This window comes from Cervus canadensis, chromosome 10, assembly GCF_019320065.1.
Source record: "Cervus canadensis isolate Bull #8, Minnesota chromosome 10, ASM1932006v1, whole genome shotgun sequence".
Lineage (NCBI taxonomy): Eukaryota > Metazoa > Chordata > Mammalia > Artiodactyla > Cervidae > Cervus > Cervus canadensis.
Genome location: NC_057395.1, coordinates 23,821,243 through 23,838,622, shown reverse-complemented (window position 1 = coordinate 23,838,622; position 17,380 = coordinate 23,821,243). Strand labels below are relative to the sequence as shown.

General features: G+C 36.0%; 1 protein-coding gene across 2 annotated transcripts in view; it reads right to left on the bottom strand.

Moving 5' to 3' along the window:
• PLXDC2 (plexin domain containing 2) overlaps positions 1 to 17,380 on the bottom strand; it is a 429,365-nt gene that overhangs the window by 61,108 nt on the left and 350,877 nt on the right. Inside the window, exon 10 of one of the 2 annotated variants that reach the window (XM_043479119.1) lies at positions 3,687 to 3,753. In XM_043479119.1, the coding sequence (XP_043335054.1) occupies positions 3,687 to 3,753 (67 nt within the window). The remainder of the gene's footprint in view (positions 1 to 3,686; positions 3,754 to 17,380) is intronic. The other variant, XM_043479121.1, reaches the window with a different exon arrangement.

The following is a 17,380-nucleotide window of genomic DNA, read 5'->3' as shown; positions in this document are numbered from 1 at the left end:
CCCAAATTGGAATCATCCAGTGTGAAACATATAAAAATTATACATGAAATATATAAATAAATAAAGAGGAAATTTTTAAAATAAACTAGTAAACTATAAAAATGACATGGCAGATTGAACAAAGATTGACACTAAAAAATGAAAAACACCATTGTTGAAAATACTACCTCAATGGATAGGTTAAATAGCAGATTGAACAAGAGGAAGAGATAATTAATAAACTGGCTAATAGATCTGAAAAAATCCCCTGGGATACAGTACAGAGAAATAAGAAAATAGATGGTATTAAAGAGAGGTTATGCAAGGAAGTGATGAGCAGGTCCAGCCTACCTCCAAAGAGCTCAGAAGGTGAAGATGAAGAGAATGGAGAGAGTATGATTGAATTTATCACATGCCCGGAATTTTTATCATAATCTTCTCTGCTGTAAATATCTTTGTCACATGCACTTTTGCTGAAAATACTCTTGCCACATAACTAATTGGCTGTAAGGCAATTTTGCTGTAAAAGATAAAATATCTGGCTGGTGGTTTGGTTGGATATACACAGTACAGAAATCACGACAGATGATGATTTGCCCAAGAGTTGGTTTCTTCTTCTGAAACACGAGACACGGCAGGAAAGAGGCCAAGGACCTTGAAGGCACAGAGGTGAATCTTTGTTTCCCATAAAACTTTGTAATGTCTATCGATGGCCATGTGACAAAATGCCAAGAACAAACAGCAGTGCAGAGGCTTTTATGACACAACAGAAAGCTCAGTTACAAACAAGCATCCTAGCATTTGAAATTGATACCTCTCTTCAAGAAGGAAGAAATTTTACTGAAAATAACATTGGGATGTTGAACAAGCAGACAAATTAGTAGCAAAAAAATGTTAATACTATGAACAAAAGACTTGGAAGGCAAGTGCTTAGGTTCAACCCATAGAATAAAGTCACTTACATTGCACAGTATTGTCGTGAGTCTCCACACACATTAAATGTATTCAGATACTTTGTATTTCTCAGTAAAATCTTTTTAATTTTGTTATTCACTTTCATGTTTTATTATATCCTTTCTAATGTCCCTCTTTTATTTTTCCTTATTGTATCTTTTATGGCAAAATTATGACCTCATGGCCATTTACTTGGCAAGAATGTTTGTGGCAAAGATGTTTATGGAAAAGAAGCTTATGGTGAAAAAATCTAGAACCCATTTATCCAACTTAATAACCAATCAGTTAGAAAATACACATCCTTCTCGAGCACATGTAGATCTTTGTTACAAATGACTCATTCACTATTCCATTAAAAGCTCCAACTAATTTTAAAGAATCAGTGTCATATAGAATGTGCTCTCTGGCAATTCAGTTAGGTAAGAAGTCAATAATGAAAAGATGAAATTTAAAATTTCCATAATTTGGAAATGCAGTATAATTTCATAGTTCAATGTAACTTCAGTAAAAATGAGGGCCTTCCCTGGTAGCTCAGTGGTAAAGAATCTACCTGCTAAGCAGGAGATGTGGATTCAATCCCTGGGTTGGGAAGATCCCCTGGAGAAGGAGATGGCAACCCACTCCACTACTCTTGCCTGGGAAATCCCATGGACAAAGGAGCCTAGCGAGTTATAGTCCATGGGGTCACAAAGAGTTGGACACAACTGAGCAACAGACTTTCAGTAAAAATATTGACAAGATTGATTACAGATATTGCAAGTTGATTTTAAAATTTATATGAAGAACAAAAGTTCAAAAGTTGTCAAAACTGAGAAGATACAAAAGCAAAGTTTGTTCTATAGCTAATGATATTTCTTACAAAACTATAGTAATTAAGACAGGGTAATATACAATGTATTAATTCTTCCAAAAAGTTGTTTGGATCATATCATCCCCTTAATTAAAACCCTCCAGATAGCTTTCTCCTGCCTTTAACATGAGGCTCAAACTCCTTCAATGTTACACACTGGGCCCTGTCCACCTCACCAGTGTTACCTCTCACCACCCTTCTTATCTTCAGTTACCTCTCAGAAGTCACTAAATATCACCTCCTCAAACAAACGCTCCCTTATCCTACTGGACAAGACCATGCCCTTAGGTTTTTCCTCTTTGCCAGTGTCATTCTCTAAGTGTGGTTCTTTGTTCAGTGTGTGTTTCCCCTGATACACACATTTCTCACACTTATATTAGCAGGACTTAGAACAGTAAATAATAAGTTCTCATATTAGGATCTGCACTTATTGAATAAATTCATCTCACAAGATCAGAAGGAAAATTTAACCCTATTTTTAGGCACAGAAAATAGACTGGATTTGGTGACCCTGTTTACTTACCTATAACAGAAGTCTAGAATTGCTCACAATAGAGCTAGTAATTTGACAATTTAGTTACGGAATATAAAGGAAACACTGGATATTATAGAATGTGCTAGAGTCTGAGCTTCCTGGGAAGAGGGAATAATTAAAAAAACATTAGTGCTTAGCACAGACCATGGGACATGGTGAATTCCCCACACATATATTTAGGAGGGCTTAGAATGTGGTGGATTCTTCTCAATAGCTTATGTTTCATGCTGCGCACACACTGAAGCAAGAAAATTACGATGTCTCAATTACACTTTTGATATTCAATTTCAACATTCTTAATTGAGGTAACTGTGATTACCTGAAAGAAACATCAACCTGAAAACACAACTATGACTCCCATTAATATATTTTATTTTTCAAGTATCATTGTTAAATAAGTGAAATGAAATACTGTTGATAAATCAGTATACATTATTGTAATTTACCCCCCCCCCCCAACCAAGTGTCAAAAAGTTGATTAAAGCTACTGTGGCAGTAAGTTTAAGAATATCCTGAAAAATGCATTTCTCAAGATATTTATGAGACATCATAAATAAAAACTTAATTAAAAAAGGCTTTAATAACCAGGATTCCTTAATAGTTTTAAAAACAGCTCTTTGACATGATATGCTTCACTGAGTGAAAAAACTTGTAGAACTGTTAATGGTTTTTGTAAGAAATATATACCCTAAAACTTAACAAAGGGAGAAAGAACAAATACTACTTTTCTCTGTGAACTTTATGGGATATTTTTATGTGACTCTGAACTCACAGTGCAAATGCAATTCACTAAAAAACTTGTAAACACGTTAGAATCACTTCTGCAATTTTATTTACTTGCTTGGATCACTTCTTTGCATCACTGTATCCATGATGTTTGCCTGTGACTTACTGTTTCCAAGTTAGACCACATCTACCTTCTTCTACTATGCTGATTTGCTGTAATCAATCTCTTCCTCCATACCACTGGTTTCATTATTTGCGTGAAAAAGATGAAAAAAAAATCTCAAAAAAGCAGCAAATATTTAAGAGAGCTGCCCTTTGACCAAAGAGATTTAAATCCTGGTTCTACAATTCCTGAGTCACATATCTAGCTCCAGATTCTTTCTCTTCACCCCTACCCCAATATCACCCTTCATCCTTTCCTCTTCCCTTCTTGGTACCACAGAGGCAATAACACCTCTGATCTCATAGGATAGGTATGAGAGTAAAGTGAGATAATATATGTAGAGTTAAACCCAACATCTGGTACATATAAGGGCTCAATGACTGCTGGCTCTTTTTATTAAATTAGACCCGATTTTCATTAAGTTGCAGCAATGATATATGACAGCTTGGTCTTAGCAATCTTGTCATAATAAAGCACACCTGTACCTCTTCAGGGCATCCACTGTCCACCCAGTCCTGCCGATGGCGATCAAATCCACTGGAACATCTTCAGAGACAGCCATGTTGTAGATCAGAAAAGAAAGTATGGGGTACAGAGTGGAGGTAGAAATTAAAAGAGAAACACTGGTAAGTAGTTAATTTTCAAATGTGCACAACATAAACTTTCTTATACAAAACTGTTAGCTGGAGCAGCGGATGAGCATTTACAGAGTTCTGTGTAACCACCCACACACACCTTAGGTAATGATGCCGTTGCTTGCACGAGATGACAGGTCACTCTACTGAGGCTCACACACAATACAGAGATCCTCACACAAAGGCGAGACTGTAGCCTTTCTATGGAGCTGGTTTTCCTTTTCCTCATATGTATAAATTTTTCATCATTACAACAAACATATACAAAAATTTTTGCAGGCATTTTTCAGGATTTCAGATCTTGTTGTTTATTTTACTTACATTTTAAAACTTAAGATCCACAGTCACAAAAACTCTTTCCCTATTGTACAGTAAAATGTTAGTAAGTCAGGTTTGGGATGTTCAAACCTACACATTCCAAAGAAAGAACTGGCCCTTGTCCAGGTCCTGGGAGATCACGTCTAAGGCCTTGGAATATCCTGCCTGATAAAAGCGTCTTTGTATATCTTGGGTCTTGGGCTATGCGAGATAGTTCACACCAACAACATGATTTATAGTGCATGTCTGTTTTTATTTGCTTGGAGCCCTGGGCCACGCTGCATCAGTTTGACCCTTGAGGGGCTGGAGAATAGAGATAAAGTTAGTCATGGAAAATTTCATATCTATGTTATGGCCCTCAGTAAAAACCCTGGACACCAAGATTTGGATGAGTTTCCTTGGTTGGCAATACTTGGTGTGTGCTTTCACAAACAGTTGCTGGAAGAATTAAGTGTCGACTCCAGTGAGGGAGAAAGACTGGAAGCCGTGCCTTGTCACTCTTGGATTCCCCCACGTTCCTTCCCTTTGCTGATTTTAATGTGTCCTTTTGCTGTAAGAAACAGCAACTTGGAGCACAGCTTTTTCTCCTTTCTGTCAGTTCTTTTAGTGAATCAGTGAAGCTGAGTGTGTTCCTATGGATTCCTGCCTACATAACTCCTATGATTAAGTCACATCTAAAAGGTCGGATTTACAAGGGACTCTACTTAGTGCTCTGTGGTGACCGAAATGGGAAGGAAATCCAAAGAAGAGAGGATACATGTGTATGTAGAGCTGATTCACTTTGCTGTAGAGCAGAAACTAACAAAACATTGTAAAGAAACTGTACTCCAATAAAAGTTAAGTAAAATAATAAAAATAAAAGGTCAAATTAAGCAAGCGCTGGGCTGATGAGATTTTGCTCACTCCCACTTTCTTTCTTTCTTCTTCTTTTTTTATGGTTTTTGACTGGGCTGTGTGGATGTGGGATCTTAGTTCTCCAACCAGGGACTGAACTCACAACCTTTGCACTGGAAGCATGGAATCTTAACCACTGGACCACAGGGAAGTCCTCCACTCTCTTTCTTAATTAAAATAATTTCTGCCCTCCCTACAGAAAATGCAACTACAGTTCATTCACTTTTCAAGACTCAGAAATTACTACCCAGAGCCCATTCTGATAAAGCTTCATCATTGGTGTGATCACATATTACTTTACTATTTAACTTTTCTCATTTATATAAAATTTCAGCCTCATGTCTTATTTGGGCTTCCCTTGTGGCTCAGCTGGTAAAGAATCTGCTTGCAATGAGGGAGACCTGGGTTCAATCCCTGGGTTGGGAAGATCCCCTGGAGAAGGGAAAGGCTACCCACTCCAGTATTCTGGCCTGGAGAATTCCATGGACTATGCATATTCATGGGGCCACAAAAAGTCGGACACACTTATTTACCAAACTTGATTGTGAATACTTTAAAGTTAGGACAAGCAGTATATTTGAGCATTCTGAGTATATCTGACACGTGAAATTTTTTTTTTCATGTATTTACCTATGAAAAGTAAAGTGTCTCTGTCACCTTGTTTGTTTTACCTATATGCAGAACATGTCATAAGAAATGCAGGGCTAGATGAGTTATAAGCTGGAATCAAGATAGGCGGGAGAAACATCTACCAACTCAGATAATGCAGATGATACCACTCTAACGGCAGAAAGCAAAGAGGAACTAAAGAGCCTTTTGATGAGGGTGAAGGAGGAGAGTGAAAGAGCCAGCTTAAAACTAAATATTAAAAAAATAAGATCATGGCATGCAGACCCATTACTTCATGGCAAATAGAAGGGGAAAAGGTGGAAGTAGTGACAGATTTCCTCTTCTTGGGCTCTGAAATCACTGCGGATGGTGACTGCAGCCATGAAATAAGAAGATGACTATTTCTTGGCAGAAAAGCTATGACAAGCAAAGATATTGAAAAGAAAAGATATTACTCTGCTGATCAAGGTCCACATAGTCAAGGCTATGGTCTTTCCAGGGGTCACATACTGTTGTGAGAGCTGAACCACAAAGAAGGCAGAGCACCAAAGAATTGATGCCTTCGAACTGTGGTGCTAGAGAAGACTCCTGAAAGTCCCTTGGATAAAACGGAGATCAAACCAGTCAATCTTAAGGAAAATCAACCCTGAATACTCGTTGGAAGGAATGATGCTGAAGCTCCAGTATTTTGGTTATCTGATGAGAACAGCCGACTCATTGGAAGAGTCCTTGATGTTAGGAAAGATTGAGGGCAGACGGAGAAGAGGCTGTCAGAGGATGAGATGGCTGGATGGCATCACCGATGCAATGGACGTGAACTTCGATGTAATGGACATGAACTTCAGGAGACAGTGAGGGACAGAGAGGTCTGGCATGCTGTAGTTCATGGGGTTGCAGAGTCAGATACAACTGGGTGACTGAACAACAACAAGTATATCTGACACATGATTTATTTTTCATTTATTTTTGAGTCTATGAAAAGTAAGGATTTACAATGATCCTGAATTTTAATATATAAATATATATACTTATACATTATAAATATAAATCCATATTAATAATCTAAATAGATATTTATGTATTTTTCAAAATAAATGGAGGCTTTTTGTCTTATATCCTTACAGGCTGTTCAATTTTAGTCTCATGTTTTCTTACACTGTTACTTCACAACTTCTTTTTTCACTTGTTTTGCAATAAGTCCACATGATTTTTTTCTAAGAATCCTTGCCAGAGATCATGTACCATAGCATGAATGAGCACAATTTAATTCAAGTGGAATGTGAAAACAGCTCGACTGTCAACAGAAAAGATCATATCTATCATTCTGCTGGACATGATCCATTAGAGCTCAGCTATTTTATACCTACCATCTGTGCTGAACAAGCTCAAGTGTGGAATAAACATCAGTGTGTGATCTAGCATCCTGAGTTGAGAATCCCCAGTTGGTCAAGGCCATCTCTGGTTACCCAAAGAGTTTCTGATGTTTAGAGTCTAATTCCAGATGAATCAGACGGTTGTTGACTCTTCTTTTTCTCCCCTTCCAAGTTTGCTTAAATATTGAAAAGTATACTGACATTCTCTTTTGCAAGACGGGAATCTATCAATTTTATACAAAGAATATATTTTGGGAATCATCTGACAAGTAATTAAATGCAACAGATAATTTTTAAATGCAGTTTGTCTTTACTTATTCCATTCTAGACGTACTCAAAGCCAGTGGGAAATAATAACTTTTACCTTATATTGTAATAAGACAGTACCAAATCTTAAATTTATGAGTCAATTTTATCTTAAGTAATTGGTCCCTTAAATTATTATATTAATCCCCGGGAAAAGTACAGAAACACTGCAGTTTGCCTGAGTTATTAAATACTCTCTCAATTATTGTGTGTGAAATTAGGTTCTACTGAAAATATGTAATTCAATTAAGTAATTCATTCATTTATTTATTCACAATTGATTACCTATTAGTTGATCCACAGCTTACTAACTGCCAGGGTGGGAAGGATCGACAATGGAAAAACACAAATAAAGTTTGGTTTGAAAAATACATATATTTTTTTACCTTATGATGCCTTTAAAAATTAACAAAACAGGACTTTGCCTTTTCATAATTTTATTTTAAAACCTAGTAATTTAAACAGCATCAAAAGCCAATTATAAACAAGAAGATGTCTCTGTGTGTGTGTTGTACCAATCATTAAGAAAAGCTACCTTTCTATTATTTCAAAATTCTAAATAATGACCCTGATTCTGGGAAAGATTGAAGGCAGGGGGAGAAGGGGCGATGATGATGAAATGATGGGATGGTTGGATGGCATCATCCACTCAATGGACATGAGTCTGAGCAAACCCCGGGAGATGGTGAAGGACAGGGAAGCCTGGTGTGCTGCAGTCCATGGGGTCTGACATGACTGAGAGACAGAACAACAAATAAGTAAAAAATCACTTCTGAAAACACCTTCCTCCCTCCACTCAGCTGCTGTGTTGCTTCTCTAAAACATCACGACACTAACCACGTTGTGCTCCAGCAGGCTGATTTCCAGAGATCTCAGAGAGGCTCTCCTGACCTGGAATCACCCGGTGTTCTTGCTGAAATGCAGATTCCTGGATCTGAGTAAGATTCTCCTACAACCCAGGTCCAGCAATTTCATCGGAAACAGGCGTCCCTGGTGATTCTCCCCACACTGACTTCCTATATGATATGTCTACACAACAGGCCTCTTTCCGCTCCACCAGCCCATCTCCTGTGCTTATGATCCCTCTCTGATTGTGTTTCTCTCTTTTTTGAGTCTCTGCCTTTGAACATGCCATTACATTTGTCTGGAGTACCTTCTTCATCTCCAATTAGTAAATCAAATACAATGCAAGCCTTATCTCCTTCCAGAAGCATCTCCTTTTCCTCTTACCCAGAAGAGATAGCACCCTGTTTTCAATGTTCCTCAACACCAGTGCTAATGTCAATTATTACACTACAATTGGTTGTTTTCATGCTTCTCATACTCATAAGACTTTGCAGGGGAACATAATTCAGATAAAAAGTCTAGGATCAAATTGCTTGAGGTAGAAGTCTGGTTTGGCCACCAAATAGGTATGTGATCTTAGGCAAGCTATTTTTCCTATTTAAACTGGTTTCCTCATCTGTAAAATGATGGAGGGGGATTTAGGTAAGAACTAAAACTAGAGTGTTTGGTACACAGTCAACATTTAGTAAATGTCAGTTGTTTTTAACACCTAAGTAATGTCTTTGCAGTATGTATGTAACAAGGTCAAGAACTCTTGAAAATGAGTAAGATTTTCACTATATAGACAGAAGTTAGAAAATGCATACAAATTAATGCTGTCTACCATGGTAATATGAAATGTGTTTTATACTTAAAAGTTCCTTATCACCATATTTGGAAATTTATAATATAGAATCTTGTGAGAGAAAAATCTAAATTGCTCTCAAATATAGAGCACATATTTATTCAATATTTATAAATAGAAATTATGTGGTTTTGTAAATATTCCCTAGAAGTTGATTTCAACAGTCTGAGTTCCTAACTACAAAAGATTTCCAGTGTTTTTATTTTCAAGCTATTACCTTCTTCTCACTATTACCTAATACCAAAGCAGTTTGTTGGAGAGTGGTACTTCAAGTTAGTTTTACTATTTTCCACTCAGCTTCAATGGGATGTTGATTTCAAAGCCCTCAGGAACCATGTTAAGTGAACCCCAGTTAATTAGGCAGCCAGAAAGGAAATGATATTCTCCTAGTCTGCAGCATCTATTCAATTGTGAGATTAAAGCATAAATCTCATCACATCTCTAACTGATCTCAGTTTGTGGAAAGGGCTTCACAAATACAACTTATTTTGCAAAGGTAGTATGTTCAGATAAAGAAAACAGAGTAAATGTTAAAATACATACATAAGGACTAAAAATGAAGTCCATGTCTTTCCACACAATTGAACATGTGTCATTTTACCAGTAAGATAAAACCTCTACAAAAGAAAATTCTGGAGAAAAACTTCACAGATTCCTGAGATCCAGTTAGGAATTAGTTTGTAGATTAGGAGTCAGATTAAGAGATTAGAAAGAAAACAGGGTAGTAAATATTTTAGGCTCTGCAGGCTACACAGTTTTGTCCTAATTATTAATACTTACCTCTGGGATCATTGAAAAAGCAAGAGAGTTCCAGAAAAACATCTATTTCTGCCTTATTGACTATGCCAAAGCCTTTGACTGTGTGGATCACAACAAACTGGAAAATTCTTCAAGAGATGGGAATACCAGACCACCTGACCTGCCTCTTGATAAATCTGTATGCAGGTCAGGAAGAAACAGTTAGAATTGGACATGGAACAACAGACTGGTTCCAAATAGGGAAAGGAGTATGTCAAGGCTGCATATTGTCACCCTGCTTATTTAACTTATATGCAGAGTACATCATGAGAAACACTGGACTGGATGAAGCACAAGCTGGAATCAAGATTGCCGGGAGAAATATCAATAACCTCAGATATGCAGATGACACCACCCTTATGGCAGAAAGTGAAGAGGAACTAAAAAGCCTCTTGATGAAAGTGAAAGAGGAGAGTGAAAAAGTTGGCTTAAAGCTTAACATTCAGAAAACTAAGATCATGGCCTCTGGTCCCATCACTTCATGGCAAATAGAAGGGGAAACAGTGGAAACAGTGTCAGACTTTACTTTTTTGGGCTCCAAAATCACTGCAGATGGTGACTGCAGCCATGAAATTAAAAGGCGCTTGCTCCTTGGAAGAAAAGTTATGACCAACCTAGACACCATATTAAAAAGCAGAGACATTAATTTGCCAACAGTGGTCCATCTAGTCAAGGCTATGGTTTACCCAGTAGTCATGTATGGATGTGAGAGTTGGACTATAAAGAAAACAGAGCACCGAAGAATTGATGCTTTTGAACTGTGGTGTTGGAGAAGACTCTTGAGAGTCCCTTGGACAGCAAGGAGATCCAACCAGTTCATCCTAAAGGAAATCGGTTCTGAATATTCAATGGAAGAACTGATGTTGAAGCTGAAACTCCAATACTTTTCCAACTGATGCAAAGAACTGACTCATTGGAAAAGACCCTAATGCTGGGAAAGATTGAAGGTGGGAGGAGAAGGGGACGACAGAGGATGAGATGGTTGGATGCCATCACCGACTCAATGGACATGATTTTGAGTGAACTCTGGGAGTTGGTGATGGACAGGGTGGCCTGGAGTGCTGCAGTCCATGGGGTCACAAAGAGTCGGACATGACTGAGCAACTGAACTGAACCAAACCTCTGCGATTGTAGCTCAAAAGTAGTCACACACAAATGCATGGAGAAATGGGTGTGGCTGTGTTTCAATAAAACTTTATTTATAAAGCCAGGATGTGAGTCCAATTTGGCCCACTTGCTGTAGTTTCCTGATCTGTTATCTAAAAATAAAGATCTTTCAAATTCTGAAGACTAAAATACCTCATCAAAGTGTCTGATTATTTAAATGGTCCTTGAGGTCTCAGGTATATTTACTGGCATGGTACCTTAATGGGAAAATCAATTGTACATTTGGTAAGTTTTCTTGCCGTAGTCTGCAAAAGTGTGAAAAATGATCCTCTGGCATTAAAGAGATGGAAAGTACTTTAAAAAATGTGTTTTAGGTGAGAAACAAGTATAATGATAAACAGCTGTGACTAAAACTAACTCATAACATATTTTTTTATAAGAGTATGGAGCTGTAAGATATGGGAAAATGATTTTGTTTTGAAATACTGAAAAAATTTCATTGGAAAGGTAGGTCATAAAATTTAAAATGTTGAGTACAATAATCATTATTGTCAATAAAAAGTTAGTAAAAAAAAATCATATCTCATTTCCCATATGGGGTATGTTTGTTCCTAATTGGCTTCAGGCATGAGATGGATGATTTTATTTCTAAAGGCATTTCTTCTAAAATCAAGAAACTTGAGCTTAAAGTTTTTCAGAATCTTTATACCTGAACTAATCATTACATAGAGCTCTGGGAATGATAGATGAATTTGAGTACACAGTAATCTAATACAGAGGCAACACTACAGGACAAATTATGAAATTTACATCATTATAATATGCAAGGATATGGAGCATGTTGCCTTCTAACATGCTCTTCATAGCTCTTAAGCTCTTGATATTCTTTGTAGCCCAGGATCGTAAGCCAATGCCATTAAGAATAGTTATCTGCAGAACACAGGAACTTTGCAAGTGGAGATGAGTTTCAGATGGAAAACTGGGGTGAAATCATCTGGATCTGATAAGCAGAACCTTGTCATATCAGATGTGGCATCATGCAGAGCTGCAGGTTTTATAAAATAAAGACTTACTTTTTCTTTAGATTTCTAGAGTCTAGAGCACCCTAATATGTGTTTAAAAGCATAACATCAGGGTCTTTTACCCTTTCAATTCTTATATCTTATTAAAAATATTCACATCTTATTTCTTTTTCCTTCCAAACTATTGGTTTTATATATACCTATACATATATATATATATGTGTGTGTGTGTATATATATATAAATATAAATATATATATATATATAACTTTTGGGATTTTATTTCCCCTATCTTCCAATGAAAACCATTTTCAAAATGGAAAGTAATTTTTGTAAATAGCTTCTCAAGCTGGGGTTCTTTCTGAGTGTCACCTCCCGATCACAAGTCTGTTTTCAGTTTTGGAATGTGTAAGGTAGGAAAGAATTGGAATGAAGCTACATTATTTAGACTTAGCTGGAAACAAGCTAATATATTTAGAAATCATTCTTATTAAAAGCCACTGCTGATGTTAGGAAAATATCCTCATTTATGCACTGTTAATACTTTAAGGGAAGGACATATAAAAGTAGACTTAGGGACTTCCCTGGTGTCTACGACAGTGGTTAAGACTCTGTGCTCCCAATGCAGGGGGTGCAGGTTTGACCCCTGGTCAGGAACTAAGATCCCACATGCCACATAGCAGAGCCAAAAAAAAAAAATAGACTTAAATATCTTAGGAAATAGAGATGCATAAAATGTCAGTTATACCCTGGACAATCCAATAAACCCATTTTAGTGCAAAGTAATAAGTGATAGTACAGTGCTTTCATCATGTTTTAATCAGAGAGATGGCAACTGTACCCAGATTATTAGATATCTGAGTATTTATTTTATATCTATATCAAAAAGTTTCCTAAGATACTACTTAGAAGGGGCAAGAGAATGAAGTATTCACCCATATGGAAACAGTTAAAAAGTGTATGATTCAAAAGACTTGGACTTACTTGTTTGCAGTAAAATTCAATTTTTATCTTTGCTCTCCCTAACTTTTAAGTGCTTCTAGTGAATGCTAAAATATGTTGGCTCAGGGAATTTTAAATTATGCAAGTTTGGCTGTGTATTGACTTAAATTAACCTTCATTACAGAGCATCACATAGTCTCTGTATTATTCACAAATTTAAGCCATATGTTTGGACATTATAATTGTTATTTTTTTAAGCCAATAGTAGCTTAAATAGTTAAATCTGGATTCTCACCAGAAGTAGTTGAAATAACTAAATCTGAATTCCTCAGTGACTTCCAGCTTTGTCCTAATTCACCTGCATGAAGTGGATGTGACTGCATTAGTAATATGAAGTATGCAATTTCAGAAATCTTCAATCTATCAAAAAACAGATTACTCCAAGGTAGCCTTCGAAACCTTTTGAAATAAACCATACTAAGAAATAGTTAACATTGTTTAATCATTTGTATATCTGGGTATGTGTTATGGTTGTATGTTTGTGTGTGCTGAAACTACATATTTATTGTGATGTTTCTCTTTTCTTCTTTTTTCAAAACATTCGAATAAAGCACAGAGATATTTTGTATTTTATTCTATTTCATTAACAAAAGTGCTTATTGCAACCACTGGGTAATTGATAGCATGACCCTCCTGAATTGCAGTCCTCAGTTTGAATAATTCTATCCTTGTAGTTCAAAATTTTAGTCATATTTATGCTTTAAATAGCACTGTCTGATTTGTAAAATAATCATTTTAATTGAAAATTACCAAAAAGTATAGAAACAGAAATTAAAGTAGATAATATCCCAGTGCTAAGATATCGCTAGTTTTATTTCCCAACCAATCTTTATTTAACATATAATTATACATACTTATGTATTAATCAAATTGGAATCATATCATGTGATAACTTGCTTTTTTACAATTAATATGATAGTCTTGGCATTTTCCAAGCCCATAAATATCCCTTGAGAGTTAATTTTTAATGACAGCATATACTCCATTATATGGCTTTATAAACACTTTATTGTATGATATATAGGAAAGTTTTAAAAGACTAAATTCTATGTGTTACTATGAGAGAAATTTTTTTTTCCTTTTTCTCTCTTTTTTGCATCTATATGAGAAGATGGATGTTAGCTTAACCCATTTTGGTAATCACTTCACCATGTATGTTAATTAAACTATCATGATGAAAGCTTTAAAATTATACAGTGAAGTATGTCAATTATTTCTCAATAAAACTGCAAATAATTAATCAACCTGTATATGAGCATATGGGTTTCCCTGGTGACTCAGTAGTAAAGAATCTGCATGCCAATACAGGAGATGAGGGTTAGATCCTTGGTTTGGGAAGATCCCTTGGAGGAGATGGTAAACCCACTTCAGTATACCTGCCTGGGGATTCCCATGGACAGAGGAGCCTAGTGGCTACAATCCAGGAAGTTGCAAAAGAGATAAGACTTAGCAACTAAACAACAATATTGTAAGCATGCATATGTCATTGTAACCCTTATAAAAATACATACCATCATTCTTTTTTCAACTTGATGGATTAAAAGTGACAGTTACGTTTTATTTAGCATTTCTCTATTACAGGTGAGGTGAAACTTTAAACCATGTTTATCAACATTTCATACATCTTTGAGTGTATATTCATTTCTTTTCCTCATTTTATTCAATTGGGCTATTTTTGTTTATAGGTTGTCTATAAAATAAGAGTATTAAATTTCTGCTAAACATATAATGCCTGTAATTTGCCATTTAATCTAAATATGATTTTTTTTTTGCCATACAGTGGTGTATATTTTCATACTGTAACATTTTTCAACCTTTTGTTCAAGATTTATTTTTTGCTTTTTTGCTCAGAGAGGCCTCCACTATGTTGGCATTATGTAAAACTTGCCATAGGCTCTACTCGTTAGCTGATTATTTCATTCTTTACTTTCAGGTCTCTAATCTGCTTTAAATTTATTGTAGTATGTGGTATGAAGTTAGAACCAAATCTAAAGAGACAAATATTATTCAGATTTATATCTAAGAGTCCTCAGATCATTTATTAAGAGATCATTTGTCCATTTTTTGGAACTGCATGTTGTTATCATATATTACACTCATATGCTAAGGTCTATTTCTGAAACTCTATAATCTTCCATTGATTGCCCTGTCCCTTCTCATGCAATTCCTATAATGACTTGATTATTACAGTTTAATCTAATGATCTATTTAGACTTAGTACGGTCTGCTTTCATTGATCTTATTTTTAAATTTTTTCTCAAGTTGTCTCACTTTTTATGCTACTCTGTGATTTTTTTAATTACATTCTGATGCTCCAAATAATAATGTTATTGATGGAACTGATGTGGAAATAATGATATCTTAATCTATTCCAGCCTTCCATCCATTAAAATGTTTATTTAGGTGTTCTTTTAAGTGTCTCATCAAACTTTCATTATTTTCATTATATGGAACCTACACATGATTAAGCCTGTTAGTAAGTATTTTATCTATTTTTGCAATTATTAAGGAACTTTAATCTTGCATTTTCTAAATGGTTATTTCTGACATGCAAAGCTGTGAGCTTCTGTGTATTTTGTATCTGGTTCCTTTATTTGCAAAAACTAGCTTCTGCTTTCCAATAGTTTTATCTTATTTGTTTCTTTTCTCTGTGTGTTAACCAGAGTTACAGAATTTTGGTATACAATAGTAGTAATCACACCCATGTCTTCTTCCTTGTTTTAGTGGGAATGTCTCTGGGACATTAATGTTTGGTATACTTTTCCACTGTTTGAAATAATATTTATTGTCATGTTAATATGTATCTATTTCAGCATGCTAACATTTTTCACTTAGGGCTTCCCTGATGGCTCAGATGTAAAGAATCTGCCTGCAACACAGGAGACCGAGGTTTGAACCTTGGGTTGGAAAGATCTCCTGGAGAAGGGAATGACTACCCACTCAGTATTCTTGCCTGGAGAATTCCATGGACAGAAGGGCCTGACAGACTACGAACATTCTTACATAGAAAAAATTTGAATTTTATTAAATATATTCCTATCTATTAATATGACAATGATTTTCAATACTAGTGCTATAAATGGCATAACTGATTTCTTTAAACCAAACCATGTTTGTTTTCATGGGGTAAATTCATTATTTGGCCATGTTTTAATTATTTTGACTTTGTTAACTATAATGCAAGAGCTCTATGAATAATCTATAGCTAACATCCTACTTAATGATGAATGTTTTTCTCCTAAAATTAGAAATGAGATAAAATGGCTATCTGATTACTTCTAATCAAGATTGTATTGTTCAGTTTGAAGAAGCAAAGTTAGAACCCAAGAAAGTGAAGTTTCAGCAAAATAGTCAACTCATTAACTGCTTCCCGCTTCGCATGTTCCTTCTACGAATGCAAAGTAAAATAAGAAGTCAATGCACAGCTTGATTAAGTCGCAAAAACAAGGTAGCCAAGCAGACTTCAGAAGAAGTACCGAACTGGTGAGATTCAGAACCACCCACGTTGGAGATTTAAAGTAATATTTGTTATGATGGTGGAAAGCTGAAAAGCTAACAACTTCAATACTACAATGACTAAAATCAGCTAGAATCCAAAGTATATCTTAGGGTTAAATGTTCAGAGAAAAGTAGGTAAAGTTTCTGAGCAGGGTGGAAATTGTACACTATTGAGATGACAAAAATTGCACATATTCCTCTTTTTGAAACGCTGGGATTTGTATGCATCATCAAACTAAACCAGACATTTCTGTTTACTGAGTCATATAGTCTGTTTAAGCAATGATCTGCTCTAGGATTTCCAGAAGAGGGTAGCTGGTGGGGCGTAGAGAAAACTGACACTCAAACAACAAAGACTCAGCGTTTTCATTCACTTTCTACCAGCTCTTTTCCAAATCATTTCCCTCTAATCTCTAACATCTGTAGTTTGCTTGCCTTCTGTTTTACTGCAGTCCCTTTTCTTCTTCTATCTGACCCATCTCTTCTATGAGATTGAACCCAGGCTGTGCTCTGGGAAGGGTCCTCTGGTGGAGGATTTTCCTTCTCCCAGATGCCATCTGAATCAAGATTACATGGTGCCTATTTTTAGGACAGGAATAGTGATGCACATGTAGAGAACAGCCTTGTGGACACAGTGTGGAAAGAGAGGGTGGGGCGAATTGAGAGCAGCACTGAAACATATACATTACCATATGTAAAATAGCTAGTGGGAAGTTGCTGAATAATACAGGGAGCTCAGTGAGGGGCTCTGTGACAGCCTGGAGGGGTGGGATGGGGTTGGGAGTAGGGGGGAAGTTCAAGAGGGAGGGGACACATGTATACTTATAGCTGATTCACACTGTTGTATAGAAAAAGCCAACACAATATTGTAAAAAAATTATTTTCCAGTTAAAAATAAATTTAAAAAATTACAGCACCCAG